Source organism: Nilaparvata lugens, chromosome 2 (genome assembly GCF_014356525.2).
Source record: "Nilaparvata lugens isolate BPH chromosome 2, ASM1435652v1, whole genome shotgun sequence".
NCBI lineage: Eukaryota > Metazoa > Arthropoda > Insecta > Hemiptera > Delphacidae > Nilaparvata > Nilaparvata lugens.
This window is the reverse complement of record NC_052505.1, coordinates 16,556,620-16,573,681: the sequence shown is the minus strand read 5'-3', so window position 1 is coordinate 16,573,681 and position 17,062 is coordinate 16,556,620. Positions and strand designations below refer to the sequence as shown.

Sequence of the window (17,062 nt, the reverse complement as noted above, 5' to 3'; positions counted from 1 at the left end):
AATTTGTTCAAAGTTTGCAGGAATTAATTAACAAGATATAATCTCAACATTATTAAAATGTATTATTTACGCTAATCATTGAAAAATATATATTCTTGACAAATAAATACAATTTATTATTCAAAGCAATAATGAACAGTATAATATTACATCAGATAAACCGGTATTCTCTATGTAAGGCAGAGTTGAGGGTGGAGTGTAAGAGAGGGCCGGTTGCACTTTAACGACGCCCTCCTACGGTAAAATAAAGACATCTATTCTATTTCAAGACAGTGGCAAGGCAGAGAATCGGCAACGCTGTTCACCTATCTTTCTACACTGCTATTATAACGTGGACCTCACAACACTCTTACTGTTTACTACAGCCCATTGATGATTAAATAATAATGGGTCACTCTTTGAAATTAATTAGACACTCTGAATGAGGCAAAAACCCAAAGTACCGGGTGATTACAAATGAAATAGACAGTTTGAATAGCTTGTAGAGAATTTATTATTTAAAAGTTTAGATCATTACTTACATGATTACATAGAAGAATTCTTGAAGTTTTTATTGAAAATTTACAGATGTTCAATGTGTGCACCATTTGCAACACGACAGATATCAATACGGTAGTCAAATTCTGACCACACACGACTAAACATCTCACGTTTAACTGTAGCAAGAGCATTTGTGATTCGTTGTTTAAGATCATCGATATCAACAGGAAGCGGTGGTACGAAAACTCTGTCTTTTACATAGCCCCACAAGAAAAAGTCGCAGGGCGTTAGGTCCGGACTACGAGGTGGCCACGGCTGAAACACAACGTTTTCCTCACTTGCACGGCCGATCCATCGTCTAGGAAGATGTTCATCCAGATACCCTCTGACGTCTGAGTACCAGTGAGGCGGAGCTCCATCATGTACAAAAATGAAGTTAAAACTATCTTCATGGAGTTGAGGCATTAACCATTCGGTTAACATGTCCAGATAAATTCTTCCGGTTACTGATGGTTCTTGGAAGAAGAAAGGCCCGTAAACCTTTTCACAAGATAAAGCGCAAAACACGTTCACTTTAGGAGAATCGCGTATATGCTGTAAAGTCTCTCTTGGGTTTTCTGTTCCCCATACTCGTACATTATGTCTGTTAACTTTTCCAATAATGTGAAAAGTGCATTTATCACTGAAAATTAGGTGATTAAACAATGTGTCGTCATTTTCAAGACAATGTTGCATCTCTTGACAAAAAATGTTACGTACAACTTTATATACAACTTGAGTAGCGGCCATATTGCTAAACTAAACTGGCAGTTGTAACACGGAGCAGCCAACAATAGCCAGCAACAGTTCTACCAACATAAACTTTAAGAAATTCCCTACAAACCTATATCACTTACTATGTTGAAATACACCAGTTTAATTTTGTACAGGCTATTGAAGTTGTCTATTTCATTTGTGAGCACCCGGTATATTGTTCTCTCTATCAGAGGTCAGTGAGTGTTTGCAGTCGGTCCGATTCACTCTTGATGCCAAGTTACTCTGGGAACCTCATATAGACATGGTGTGCTCCAGTCTCAGCAGCATTGTCTATCTACTGAGAAGGCTGATGTCTGAACTGCCAATTTCGGTGGTCAGACAGGCCTATTTTCCTTTTTTTCATTCGAGGATGAGTTATGGTTTGAAATTGTGGGGTCATGCATCTAGCACTTCTAAATTGCTGTTAATTCAGAAGAGAGCGGTCCGGGTGATTTCTGGGGCGAGCTATCTCGATCACTGTGAGCCTCTTCTTTCTAAAAATGGTATTCTATCAGTCTTTAATGAATTCATCTACCAATGTTTGAAAGATACACATCAGATACAAGATAGGCTACCAAAAAGCAATGACATTCACAGTTACTTCACAGAAACCGTGAGAGTATATTTATTCCAAGATGCAGACTTGAAAAGTCTAAGTCGAGCTACCCTGTGGTAGGCTACAAATTCCATAACTTGCTACCAACTCAAGTTAGATCCTTGCCATATAAACGTTTTCTCCAAGTACTTAGATCCTGGTTGATTGTGAATCCATTTTATTCAGTGGAGGAATTCATTACTGCTGATCACAACACCTTAGTCAATTTAATATAATGTTATTTTTTGTCTATTTGAAATAATGCACAAGTACAGGATACCACTAAATTATCTGATCTAATTGTAAATTTGCTTCAACTGATCTGTTTTATTTATTACTGTTTATTGTATTTGTTGTACCTGTGCAATTTATTGTATGTTTCTTCAATGTGAATTGTGACATGGCTATATGTAACTTCTATGTTCAACTGGCCCAATAAAAACTTGAAACTTGATTAAAATTTAGGTCATTCAAATGCATTACAGTAAAACAATTGAATTGTTATTAGACTTACAGCTTCTGTTGTCTGAAGACCCGCGGCCGCGCATGCGTGGAGGACCGCCGCCTCCGCCGCGCTGCCTCGGTCGCTCCCTGCTGTCCTGGCCACCGCCGCCTCCGCGTCCTCGACCGCCCATTGAGCTGCCGCCTCCGCCGCCGCCTCCACCACCTCCGCCACTCACCGCCTCCGGAGGCGCTGTGCAAGTGTCCCAGTCTTCGTCGCCCTCTCCACTGCTCACGTGATTGTTCAGTACACCGTCCGCCTTCGACACACTCGCTGTCCTATTCTTCTTCTTTTTGCTCTTTGTAAGCCATTCGCTCTGAATACAACAACAATTAAATTAATTATAATCATACTGAGTGGATTTTTTATAATCATACTGCATTATAATCAAATTACTATATAATCATATTTGGGTGGGTCGTTGGAGTAAGTGATAACGCGCCGGTCTTGTAATCAAGAGAACCCGAGTTCGAATCTCGACCGGGGCAAGAGTTTTTGACCACAGCACAATCACATAGATACGGCCACCCATTTTCACACACATACATAAGTATGGGGTTACATTAGTTAAATTTACCCAGGAGAAAAAATGATGAGAGGATGTCCGCGAAAGCGTTGGCTGGGGGATGTAAAGGGCGATATTAGGTGGCTGGGTGTCAGGGGATGGAGATGTGAGGCTGCCGATGGACAAGCTTTTTGAAAGAGGTAAAGGCTCTGAATGAGCTGTAGCGCCAATAAATAAGTGAGTAAGTGAATTTACTTGTGCTCAAGTTTTTTAATGTTTGATTTAAATGAGTGATTTTGAAAACTTGAAATCAAAAGTCAAGTTTATTTGAATTCTAGTTTTCATAGCCTCATAAGTATATAATTATGGATTGAGAAATCTAATCAATCTCAACGATTACTTCTTACTGTTCATACTTTTCTTGCATCATTTTGTTTTCATAGTTTTCAGTCTTTTTCAAAAATAAAGCTTCTCTGATTGGTTCTCGTGAATTTAATCATGATTAAAATTCAACCGGCACTTTATTTTATTTTTAATTCAAATTCAAATTTATTCCACACTCATAAATACATATACATAAATAAAACAAAGCTCAACATGAAAACACCATCTAACCAGGTAATATCCTGCATGTAATCAAAGTTATCGATAGAATACATCTATACTATTTATTACGTCATCTTCATGGGTGGGTCGAAAACTTTTCAATCAGCCCTCGTATTATAAAATTGAAATTGAGATCTTGGTTGAGCTTTATAAAACATTATTCATGATTCGAACAATTTTCGATTAAACAAGAAAGTCATAGGCTACAAATTCATGTTATCGGGTCCAGCTTCTGCACTCGAATTCCCGATCCAACCACATCACTCATTTCCAAATCTAATAATATCACTTGTGTGAGATTTTATCATATGTAAGTTTGGGCAGTTGATACTGACCTGCCTTTGATCGCCGTCTTCCAGCAAATATGTAATTGCACGGTTCAGATCATTATCACAGTCAAATAAAGCTGTAGAGACTTCATCCTCTGTTTTCCTGGTGGCATCCATCGCCTGCAACGCAAAATCCATCCATACAACATCAACACTACATCATACTGACAGCAACAGATAATTTCCCATATCTGTACATTTTACTCCTAGTATTGTCAACACATACCGTATTTCACCAAGTTCTTTCTCAATCAACAAATTCATTAGTTTCATCAATTCAATCATCATATTCAGTAACAATATAGTAACTAATAAATTAAGGTGTGAACAGTGGCGGCACTTCCATAAAATAAACTTGAGCTGTTGTAGCTATGGTGAAAGTGATATTTTCGAGTTCAAAATTCAAGTGATTTTATTCTATATTTTGTGAATATTTGAAGTTTGGTTTTTGTTTTAACGGAAGTTTCATTATCAATTTATCTAAATTTGAAATTCTTTGTTTTATTCTGATTCATAGTTTCAGATTGAGGATTTGGTGTTGAAATTGAAGTGAACATAACCTACATAATATTTGGACGATTTGTGACAAAATCAGGAAATTGAAGAAGTTTTGGGCAATAGCCTGTTTTTTCTTTTCCGACTATTGTATTGTTCGCTCTATCTAATAAATAAATAAGGGCCAAGTGGACCCAAATGAACCAGTAAAGTTCATTTTAAAATGCTGTAGGTTATGTGGTTATCAGTTATTATTCAATAAAATACAATATAAATTATTTTAAACTGTCTACTGGAGAAAGCTCTCGTTGAAATATCATGCAAATCATCCGTGACCATCGTAGAATACGTACGAGTTCAACGATGGCCACGAATCATTACCTAGCTCATTGAAGGGCCCCAGAATTCAGGCCCTTCTAGCTCTCATAAGAGCTTATTGGTAAGGCAACGCAAGCCGGCGGCGCTGGACTGGCTGGGAGCAATGCATCGGTATACGGAGCCAAAGTGGACCCGTTTGAGCTGGCCCATTGAACGTTCATTCACACTATTCTCGCTTGGACTGCTGTGCGCTGGTATAGCTTTGTTTACATCCCATCTTGTGAATTGCATCCGAATTGGCAAACAGGTTGTTCTATCATTTTATAAAGTAATAAGTTAATCAGCTACTTTTGTGCTGATATTTGCTTATATTCATCTGTCTAGCAATAATCCAATATTGTAGTGTCTATTTCGGCAAGTCTTTTGGTGAGTTACATAATATTATGTTGTTTCGATTTAGTTCTTAGGATAATGACATAGACTACCTGTATAAAAACTTGTAAAGTTGAATATGCTTCATAAAGCACCCCTACTGCCCAGCCCCACCCAACTGTTCTGGTCAACCGCCGCCACTGAGTGTGAATACACCAAAGGTTCTAAGACAAGGATTTATAATATTGAAACCCCTCACCCCCACCACTCGAAACCCCATTCAAATGTTATTAAATAAACTTGAATAAAATAAATCAAATATCATAATTCGTAATAATAGCAAAATGTTCAATTAAAGTGAATGTATCAGTGATTGAATGAAGTAACCACTAATTTAAAACTGGTAAACATCTGAGCAAAGACAATGAGCAAACAGTAGGCCTATTTCCTTCAATAATAAAAATAGTACGCACCTGTTTTATTTTCTGTTTTAGAGTAGCATCGTCACTTTTCGAACCAATAATTTGTGCAAAACGAAGTTGATCGGGTGTTGGCTGCAATTCAATACAAATATATAAGAAACAAAATCAAATGTTACAAGAGTTATTGCCAAGTTGTACCTAGTTTGAGTATAATATTACTAATTAAAGAAATTGAGCAAACACATTATGTAAAGCAAATCAAGAAACACCTCACTTACATGAGCTACTTGAAAATGACCTAAGTTAGGGTCGAAACTAGTCGTAATATTACAAAGATTTAATAATAAAGGGTACTACAAGGTTTTTATATTGTTCTTATTTAAGCAAAGTTTATTGAAGCAAACAATAACATACAAAAAACCGATGGTAACAGCTTTTCTGGGAGTTTCCTCAAGCATTTCCTCGAATATATATTCCTTTTTTCTTCTTAGGAGTGGAATTGTAAGGATTCAAGTCTCAATTTGTTCAAAACATTTAATTAACATAAGAGTTGAATGAGGAACTATAGTCAGTATCTGATATACATTGGCTTGCTATCCTTGACTGTCAAAGCAGATAGCTCTATCCTTCTCTAACTCCACACCGTTGCCAAATTGTTTGTAGACTATGTAGAAGTATTAAAAACTACCAAAGTAGCTCAATACAAGTGAATAATATAAATATAATATTGTTTTATGATTTCTAGAGGACATTTATGAAAACTCATTATTGGTCATTGTGACCAACATCTAACCATCAATAACGCTTCATGTGAATAAAATGATCTTCCAAAGTATGTTCCAATTAAATCAGTGCTATATGCAGATGATACCACTCTGCTTAGCTCCAACAATCTCCTAATTATTAATGATGATCTCCTATATTAATACTTGATCTCCTAATATTAATTCCATAATAATGAATTATATGAGAGAAAGAGCTGACGTCTGGTTCTCTGCAAACGGGCTGGTTGTTAATGAGAGCAAAACTGAAACTATAACGTTTAGTTCTAGTGTGAAGTGTCACCAAAAGTCTGATTGTCAGATTGATCTGAGCCGTGCTAGGCTTGCCAAAACACAAAAAATGTTCTGCTATATAGGAGTGAAAATTTTCAACAGGTTATCACTGGAAGTACGGAATTAGATAGTTCTAGATAGTTTTAAGAGAGCAATAAAAGGATGGTTGAAGAATAAAGCATTTTATTCAATCAAGGAAATGCTAGTCTGTTACTGTTATCCATAGCTAAAATATTCAAGTAGCCTATTTGTCGTATTACAATTTATAACGTGTACTTGTATATAATGTATCAATGCTACTGTATCCTTATGAAGTGACTTTTGTCAATGCAATTATTTTGTTTGTGACAATAATAGTATATTTCGCACCTAGGGCCGAAAATGAGACTTTTCCGGCTCGAAATCGGTTTTCAAGTCCGAGGCCGTAGGCCGAGGACTAGATTGAGAGCCGGAAAAACATTTTTGCCCATGGTGAGAACGTTATTTTTCGCCACACAGAAAAATAAACAATAAATAAATATGAGAATAATTGTTTATTAGACACTTCTGAAAGCAAAACAGGAAGGTCATAGCTCTAGCAAATCTGAGGTAATCTGAATATCAGGAAATTATCCAAGGATGTTTATTTTTTATTCTGATTTGTCTAAATAACCTAAAAGATTATGTTCAATTATATAAGAGGTTGAGTTTATACTTTTGTATTCTTCCAAATAACAATAAGATGATATTATTGTAAATGTTTTGATTCTTGAATAATAAACACAAGTAATGAAAAGTTTTTTGATCAGCTGTTTTAGCACACTTGAAATTTGACAAATCTGAATGTCAACGACAACAATGCTTGTTGTCGTTGACTTCGGAAGTTTAATCCTACTCTGAAAATCGAATTTGAATAGTTCATAATATATATCTTATCTTTATTTCATTTATCCGAATAAAATGATAGTATCTTATTGCAGAATACTTATTCAATTCTATAAGCATAAACTGATTCCGTTTCATAAACCATTTTGTAAACACGTTCACATCAAATCAGAATCAGCTGACTTCAAGGTTATTTTACAGCCCTAGGGCCGTAAAAATTTTACCGGCCTGGTCGGAAAACAATCATTTTCGGCCTCCTTATGACGCATGAAAACCAGCTCATTATATCCAAGTGGGGCGAAAACATTTTTTATTCTTGAAAACATCTCAGCCAATAGTCTGTAAATATTCTCACAGAAGAGCAATTCCAATTCGGACATGACCTGTTCATTTATGAAAACTATTAGAGAAAACTGATATGTTCTAATGCGTACCAATGTTTTGACAGGTTCTGTTTTAACTTCCGATTTTGGCGGCTTGACCGGAATACTGTTGTTCTCTGTTTTTGTAGCTTTCCCACTCGTACGAGTGGTACGTGCTGTTGTGCTCATCTTCCTAATAATCTATGTACACTGCTATTTACACTGTCAACAAAAAAAACTGAATTAAGGTTTATCAACACAATATTCAAATACATCTCAGAAATATTAATTATAAATATGCTATTACGATTGAGATGAAATTTTCATTCATTCCCAAACGATTTTCACATTAATAAATCGATTATAAGAATCGAAATATTACATTCAAAAGCAAAACTTCAAACCCTGAGAAATCACTCTTAAATTAAACACTAATACTAAGTGTTAGCTATTATCAGTCATATTAATAATATGGATATTGGCATATAGAAACAATAGCATAAGTAGATATTACATGATATAGGGCGTTTATGTCGCAACTTTTACTGTTATCTCAAGCTGATAGTCCATGTAGTTCCTGTGAAACTTTATGACGCTGGTAGTCTCTCATATTGTGCCGTTCATACACTCTTACCCGGTCAAAAAAGTAAAAATCGACAGTAATCGGCTTGAGATAACAGTAAAAAATGCGACATAAACGCCCTAACCATGGGATATCTACTTACGCTATTGTTTCTCTATGATATGCTATACCCTATGGTTTCAAAATGAATAAATAAAAGCAGCTAAACTTACTATTTTGATCAAAATAATAAGCCTGTTAAGTTTTAATCATGATTATATGCCAGAAAATCTAATCAGATAGGGCGTTTTCCGAAAAGAATGCATCTCAAATTGGTTCTAGTGGAGTTATGCAACAAAATAAAAAAATATATATATTCTTTAAATCAAATATTCAATGTTCAAAACAATGACCGCAATAAAATGCTGTTAAAATCAGTAACCTAGTAAATAAGAATACTGTTGGTTGTTAGTAATTTGTAACAAAATATCTACTTAATTTGAATCAATTTACGAAAAAAAAGATACCGCTAATTCGAGTAAAATGTGTTGGATGCACTGATATATTTGAACTTTGTGCCTTATGATACATTCATGTTTAATCAGAAAAGAAAACTTTCACAATAAAACTTTGATATTACGTTTTTGCATACAACTCTATTATGTTTACTTAGATTAGATGTAAACATCTTAGATTTGATGTTTACTTAGATGTAAACACGGACTGGGAAGAGTAAAATGATTAGATAAAACTTGAATGCAGTTAATTTCTCATTATATAGACAGTTCAAATAGTGAACAACTCACAAAAGCAATTATGAAAATCAATGTTTAAAAACGAAATCAAATAACTAGATCTAGTTACAATAATAAGATTGTAAATTGAAATCATTCAGGAACGGATAACTGATAATTGGATATATTAAACAGGATTGAATGTGTAGACAATTATGCATAAAATATTGGGAGGATGCTCAGCAAAAGTTTGGCCATACGGTACCTGTTATCAAATTAGATAACAATTTGCAAAACAAATTACAATTTGCAATTAACGACAGGTTCAACGGCCGGCAATCTCAACTTTTAAAGATAACCTACTTTATTATATTAATAATAATAGATAATTCTGAACACTATTTCTTAAACAAAGTATAAAAAAACATAATAAAAACGTAATAGAATCACTAAAAATACCTTGGAAACCTTCAATATTAGATAACTTATAAACTATAAAATGAAAAGTTAACCAAAAACTGAAAGGCTAAACCCACTACCTCCGTAACTCCGTACTTTTAGTTTCTCAAGTTTGAATAATAATGATAACGTCTAATTCAAGCGGATGAACATTTATGTTTGAAGGAGATCATCTGATTGATATTAAACGAAATTTTGAAAATAAATCAATTTTGAATGGGCCAAAACATTGTATTTTAAAAGAAAGTTATTATTGCACTTAAAAGAAGAACACTCATATCAAAATTAAAATAATTCTTGAAAAAATAACTTAAAATTGAAGATTTAATAAGCCACAAGCTTATTATTTAATATTTAGTATTTTTAGTATAAAACCTTATACTATAAGGTTTACCCTGTAAGTTAATATAAATTTGTAGAATACCGGTACCTATTTCACCTATTAGGCAGATTACGGATATTTGAAATTTTACACTAAAGAGAAAATATATTTGAAAAACTGAGTAGATAATTATAAATAAATCAGATAATTATAGATAATACATTATTTCTAACACTAACATAATTTTTAAAAGCTTAACACAAGTGCAAAGAACAACATTCTGAAATCAAATAATGTTACAACAATAATAATTTAAAAGAGACTACTAAATACCAGATTAATGATGATAATCATAAGATTGAATGAAAATTGTGATTTGAGCTGAAGGAACTAAGAAATAAATTAATTCATGAGCAATAATAAACCTAGCCTAAAAACTTTCAGCTGAAACTGTTTTACTTCCTAATTTATAATTGCGTTTTAGACTTTCATAGCAACAAATTAATGTAATTAAACAATTAAGTGGATGCATTACAACTTTTTGAATTAATATTAATACAAGCCCTAAAATAAAAATTGTATTTACTACATATAAGATAATTTCATAACCTAACCGGGTAGTTACCTTCCAAAAGTGTTCACTTTCTCACATAGGTTTGGATAAAAAAAAATCTATTAATATTTGGATGATTTGTGAATACGAAGTAATAATTTAAAGAATTCAATAATAAATGCAAAATCAAATTTCAATCAAATGTGACAATCTCGTTGACTGTACGGTATTGTAAGATTGGCAAAACAGGAAATAACTTTGAAAATTAGAATGAGCTCAAGATGGGCGGATTTCTAAAAATCCAATAACGTTCACAATAGTTATTGAAATGGTGTTAATAATATAAATTAATAAGAGGTTAGAGTAACTAAACGAAGCCGTCATTTATTGGCCAATAGAGGCAATAGTGGACAATAGATACGAGTGCCACATTCATGACCGCTCACATCAGAAGGTACAGAAGTTACGAAAAAGCTTTCTTACTTTGAGAAAAAGCATTCGGGCAAAGAAAAAACTTGGAAATATCAATTTTAATGTCAAAATTGATTTTTAACCCGGGATATTAACAGCCATGTGGGGGAAGACGCCATTTACATCAGAGCTGTACTTTGTTTGAGCCTTGGCCACCAGACGGCTAGAGCCATCATTTTGTATGCTAGTGAAAATGACAAGAAGTGGTTTGGGTATAAAATGTAATACGAACGAGTATGGTTTGATTGTTTCAAAATTATTCCTGAAAAACTAAATAATTATTAGAATAGGAAATAATTATAGTAACCTTGAATTTATTCAAAATAATTAAATGTAAACTCGTACCTGTAAAAGCACTCACTGTAGTTTCTGATCTGAAATTCTGAATAGTGTGGTCACGTGATCAAAACTTGTGTTCCACTGCTTTATGGATAACAAGGACTCGTTCTTGTTCAACAAAATTTTAAATATTTTAATATGAGTTGAAACTCAAAAAAATGAGAACTTTGATTAGAATCTATTTAAACTTTTGCTTTCATATTAGAATGACTAAAGAATTGAAGGGAATATCAAATAAAATATACATTCATGTTCAAATGGTTCTCGACCTCCTACATAGACTACAATCACAATATCAAAGAAACTAGAAAGACTGGTAAATCTCTCTTCAACATGGATATTATATTTTTGAATATCAATTCAATTTATTAAAGGCTATAGATGCAAAATAATAATTAATATTCATCGGTTCAATTTAATTGAGCCGGCACGGGAAAACGGGATTGCTAGCCGGTCAGGACTGTGAAAAGCTGGGACAGCGAGCAATGTGTATGGAGGAAAATTGCGATCTGGTTTTCTCGTTCTGGTTTGTTGCTATGCACACACGACGGACGGGGATGATATTACTCAGGGATGGAACATTATCATCAGTATTAAGAGTAATCATTATTATTATATTATCATCAGTATTATATATTATCATAGGATCATGAGTAATTTCATCTTTAGCATTATTCTGGAATGAAATCATCTATACACTTTTTTATGTATTTAAACACGACATGCAGTCAATTATTAAGTAAATAATTAAAAACTGTATCTTATACACTGTTGAAAATTATCACTAGACGATCGAAAGTACTTCATTCAGTAAGTAAAAGTTTTTAATTATTTATTAAATAATTGACTGCATGTCGTGTCATAAAAAAGTGTTAATACAAAGCAGCTCGGAATGGATCAAGAAACCATCAACTTGAAATCACATATTTTCATTGAGAATGAGGTTTGGTTTTTGGAGAGGGAGATCCACTGTCAATGCTGCAATTCAGGTAGCTCAGCAAATTAATTTTGTGATGTAGGATGAGCACATATCACAGTGGTGTAGGGAAGGTCCAAAAATCCAACACCCCCAACCACTCCTTAAATTCTACTTAGTGAAATCTATGGAAGGCCCAACATTTTTGACCAACCCCCCTCATTTCAAAAATATTGTGCACGAATCAAAACTTTCTGTTAATCTGGATATTATCACAGTTGTCAGTCACTTTCGTCTTTTCCCCTGATGTACATTCCATATACATTTTTTTTTTTTTATCAAGGACCAGGCCATTACAGGAAAAATTGTGTCATTCATAATGAAATTTCAACATTGATAAATAAACTTATCAAGATGGATGTGTCACAGATCACAAGTTCTTCATCAAAAAGTCATTAATATTATACAGACTGATATCAATCAACTACTCAGAATTTGAAGACATGACTTGTTGCACCCTCATTCTGGGAAGTGGTTAAACATCTTCAGCACCAGCACTAGGAAACAGTCCCTTACCTTTGACAAATTACAGCATGACCTATATCCAATCTCTCGATCCTTTTATGGATGAATCGTGTCAGTCAGTATATTTCAACTTGTCCAAATTTGTTCTCTCTTGAGTGTTGTAGGAGTACACTTGCTGTCTCCACTGTAGTGTTGAACTTTGCTACTCACATGTAGCAGTGATCAAGTGAAGCCAGGATGTATGTCTGTCCAGTGACAGTATGGATACCCAATCTATGGTAAATTGGCTAACAATGAACATCATACATGCAATATGTGATGATTCGAGAAGATCTTTTGGAGCAGCAGAATGTCTCTGGCATGTGGTGAATGACACCATACAGTGTGCTACTTAAAATCATCAAGAAGAATCAACAGAATGTGTAGTGACTGGTGACCAGGTCAGTTTTTATATCACTATAAAACATCAGGCATTGATAGCTTATTGAGATTCTCAGGGTGTGCTTCTGGAGATAGCAAGTATGCTACAGGAGTTCAGCATTATGCTAGATGTATAATGTAATAACCTTGCTGATTTATCCCTTATGTGGAAGGGGTGAAGGGGAGCTTGGTCAGAGCTGCAAATAGGCCAGTTTAATGAATGTACTTTTTCATTGATGTGAAAACATACTTTAACTGAATTTTATATCATAAATCATTGAATTATTGTTGTGAGTTCCATGGTTTTTGGCACCTTTATTGATTCCCACACACTGTTATCTGACCATGTTTTTCTATTGTGTCATTGAATATACAAGTGTGTGGCTAGTAAATAATTGACAAAGGAGAATATACAGCAGTGCCCCTTATATCCGACTCCTCAAGTTATCCAACCATGTGTTCAGTGTATGCTGAGCTTGTGTGTAAAGAGATAAGTGCTGAGTGCATGTTCCAATATGAAAACTGACTCATCAGTGATGTGCATTATTCTTTGTTAAACTTGAATAGTAATAACTAGTGACCCCCTGAGTTGGAGAACTCACTCATGAACTGTTGTATTGTAATCCTTGAAACCAGCAACTACTTTTAATTATACCGAGTTGGTGGAAATTATGGAGGCAGCTGAATATTTCTTTCACAACAAAATAATTTGACAGTTGACAGTTTCATTGAGGATCCCATTTGAAATGAAAAATTATCTGTCACTTCAACAATTCTGTTCCTCATATCAATCCAAATTCATTTATTTGTTTAATAATATGTGGCCATGTGATAAATGATTCAATACAGAGTTCCAAAAGAAAATAAATGGCAAAAACCGCATTGATATTTCAACCCATATCTGTTTGTTGATGTAAAAGTTTTAAATTATGTTTATATTAACCAATTGAAATCATATGTCAGCTCATGAAGGACTGGCTGTGTCATTGTCATAGCTTCCAAATAGCCGCAGCTGATGTTATGAATGAAAAAACTGTTCTAATAGCATGCAATGAATTCTCCAGCCTACTGAATGATAAATAATAAAAATCTCTTATGCAATTTTTAAATATGTTCTTTGCACCTTTATACCCCTAAATCCTTTACCCATAATAAGGGATTGATGGAGTCAAAAACATAATATAATACACAAAAACAAACATACATAAGTCATGTTGAGCAAGACAGCATTTCACTCATTTATTCACCAACACTGTAGTATGCTTTTCAAGTGCTTGGATATAACTCTCTCGAACGCTCTTAGATCCAACTGTTTTACTCCTGTAGGCAGCCTATTGAAGTATCGCAAAGCTGAAACTCCTGAAGCACACCTTGATGTCTGATGTTATGTTCATGCACATCAGTCCAAGTCAAAAGGTAGCCTACTGCTGGTTCTTCTTGACATACATCAGACAGAGAAGTAGGAAGTGGAAGATCACTGTTAGAATACCAAGTCTAACAAAAAGGGACTTGCAATGTGCATGATATTCGCTTGTGGTGATGATTTGGGCATCCCGTTTTTGCAGCTTCAGTATTTCCACGACCTTTGCTGAATGATCCCACATGTGTAGGTCATAGGAAATGTGACAGTAGAAGAGCGTGTGATAGACCATGACTAAATAATTGGCATCAGTCACATGACCCCTCAGCTTCAGCAGTAGAGAACAAATTTTGGATAGTCTTGTGGTCACATGCTGAATATGGCTGGCCAAGTTGAGATTACTGTCCAGAACAAAACCCAGTAGCTTGACAGGATCTTGATCACCAGGAAGGTTTCTTGACAGGTAGCAGATGATATGCTGGGTCTTGTTTGCATTCAACTGGAATCGATTTGCCAGGAACCATGAAGTTGAAAACCACAAATTAATGTTCAGCTGACATCTCCAGCACCTGTTTAAGGCCACGGCCAGATGGCAACAATGATGTATCATCCACATGATATGGAGTTCTGTGCTGCAGTAAGAAATGGGCTGCTAGATAGGCCTCTGTATTCCCTACAGGAGTGGGATGAGATGCCTCTTTTTGGGGTGGCTGCTCCTCCACTACACGAATGACCATTTTGTGGTTATTACTACTTCTGAAATGACACTGCCGATCTGGAAACCCCAGTCCTGGGCAACGACCTCAAGTATCAAGTAAGTAAGTAAGTATCATAGACAAGAGTGTTGAAGCATCACTGTCGAGGTCATTTATATTAATTATAGATAGGATCGGTCCCAGGATTGATCCCTGAGTACACCGTGGCTCACTGAGAGTGGACAGGAAGAAGCTCCACCCAGAGACACCACCTGCTGCCTCCCAGCCAGATAGGACTCCAGAATGGATAGCACTGAGTCCACTACACAGTGGTAGCACATTTTCTCAATCAGGATGCAATGGTCAACACAATCAAAGGCTCTGCTCAGGTCGCCACTTTATTTACTGCATCCACAGTAGACCTTCTTCTTCGAAAACCAAACTGCATACTTGAAATGAGGTTTTGTCTTTCAAAGAAGTTCTCAAGTTGTGGCTTGATGACCGCTTCAACCACCTTTCCAAACACTGGTGTCACTGAAATTGGCCTAAAGCTGTTATGGCTCTGGTGGTCCCCCTTCTTGTAGTGGCCATTGGAGTGATTGGATAGAAGACAGAAAGACGAGCGTGCATGGGTGGTACTTGTACAGCCAGAAGCTCAACTGGATCCTCAGGAACAACAGGCATTGCACTCACTATGTCGTTTATTGACTCTATGAAGAAACTTTTGAAAGAGTCAGGGCTTGCAAAATCTAGTTGTCCCCTTGGCATTGATCTATGTGAGTTTATCACGTCCTATGCAGCCTTGCAAAGATTTGGTGCACTCTCAATTCAAGATGTTATTGCCAACTTTCTAGCTTGCTCAATACTTTTTTTATATGGATTTGACCTGTTGGTATCTTTCTCTGTCATTGCTGTTGCCATGCTCACATCTATCTTCAGTCTGGCAAGCATGATTCCCTTGAGTCTGGCAAGCATGATTCCCTTGAGTCTGGCAAGCATGATTCCCTTGAGTCTGGCAAGCATGATTCCCTTGAGTCTGGCAAGCATGATTCCCTTGAGTCTGGCAAGATCATCAGTGTATCACTCAAGATGGCTTTTCACATGGCCTGGGCTCTTTTTTGGTCTTTGAGTGCGATGTGACTCGACAATTTCCGGAGATTAGTTGTTAAACTTCTCCTGAAAATACTGGAAAAATGTTCAAACAGGTCATTTGAGTCGTGAAGCACAGCCTCCCAGGGTGTGCTGGCCAACACATCTCTAAAAAAGGTCAGAGCAGCATCGTGTATAGGTCTTTTTCTGAAATAGTGATGGCATGCCAAGAAATGTGATACACCATCCACCACAGAAGAACTGCAATATAGGAAAGCTGTTACCAGTGCAGAGTGATCATCACCATGAAGCTCAATTACTTGAGTGCTGCAAACACTTGGCTAAAAGCACATTGTCCAAGCAGGCTGCTCCCCTGGTGGGCTCGATACAAGTGATGTAAAGGCCATAACTTCTCATAAAATCCATAACATAGTCTATCTTGCTTTTGTGTCATCACCAATAATATTCACATTAAACTCTCCAGCTATTACAATCCTATAGTTGGAGGGTCTATTCAATAAAACAAGCATACATTCAAATAAGTCACAGAAACTGTCAAAGTTACCACTAGGAGAGTGATACAATGAAACAGATATAATATAGTAAGCAGGCACCATCACAGCCACTACTTCCAAATCAGTTATTCACACAGTGCAGAGACATAATTCACTGTGAAGTCAATATTTTTCTAAATGTAAAGAGCAGAGCCCCCACATCTATTATTTTATATCCTGAGAAAAGACAAAGGTGTGAGTCAATTTTGTTGTCCAACAAACTTGACCTGTAAAAAGGTTCGAAAAATACGTCTTCAAAATTTGAAGCTCATTCATAAATTCTTTCTAAAGTTATTATAGAACATACAAACAGATGGACAATGAATTTGGCTTTCAGTAAGTCAAAAGTGAAAACTTGCTGGA

The 17,062-nt window shown here is 35.4% G+C and overlaps 1 protein-coding gene across 5 annotated transcripts in view; it reads right to left on the bottom strand.

Moving 5' to 3' along the window:
- LOC111052242 (protein lingerer) overlaps positions 1 to 11,489 on the bottom strand; it is a 50,084-nt gene extending 38,595 nt beyond the window's left edge. For 4 of the 5 annotated variants that reach the window (XM_039420700.1, XM_039420702.1, XM_039420703.1 and 1 more), the window contains exons 1-5: positions 11,147 to 11,489; positions 7,773 to 7,922; positions 5,471 to 5,551; positions 3,819 to 3,932; positions 2,385 to 2,688 (exon numbers count right to left, since the gene is read on the bottom strand). In XM_039420700.1, coding sequence (XP_039276634.1) covers positions 2,385 to 2,688; positions 3,819 to 3,932; positions 5,471 to 5,551; positions 7,773 to 7,889 — 616 coding nt within the window. In that variant the 5' untranslated portion in view covers positions 7,890 to 7,922; positions 11,147 to 11,489. Of the gene's footprint in view, positions 1 to 2,384; positions 2,689 to 3,818; positions 3,933 to 5,470; positions 5,552 to 7,772; positions 7,923 to 11,108; positions 11,126 to 11,146 lie in introns of those variants that run through there. The other variant, XM_039420701.1, reaches the window with a different exon arrangement.
- Between the last annotated feature and the right edge of the window lie 5,573 nt (positions 11,490 to 17,062).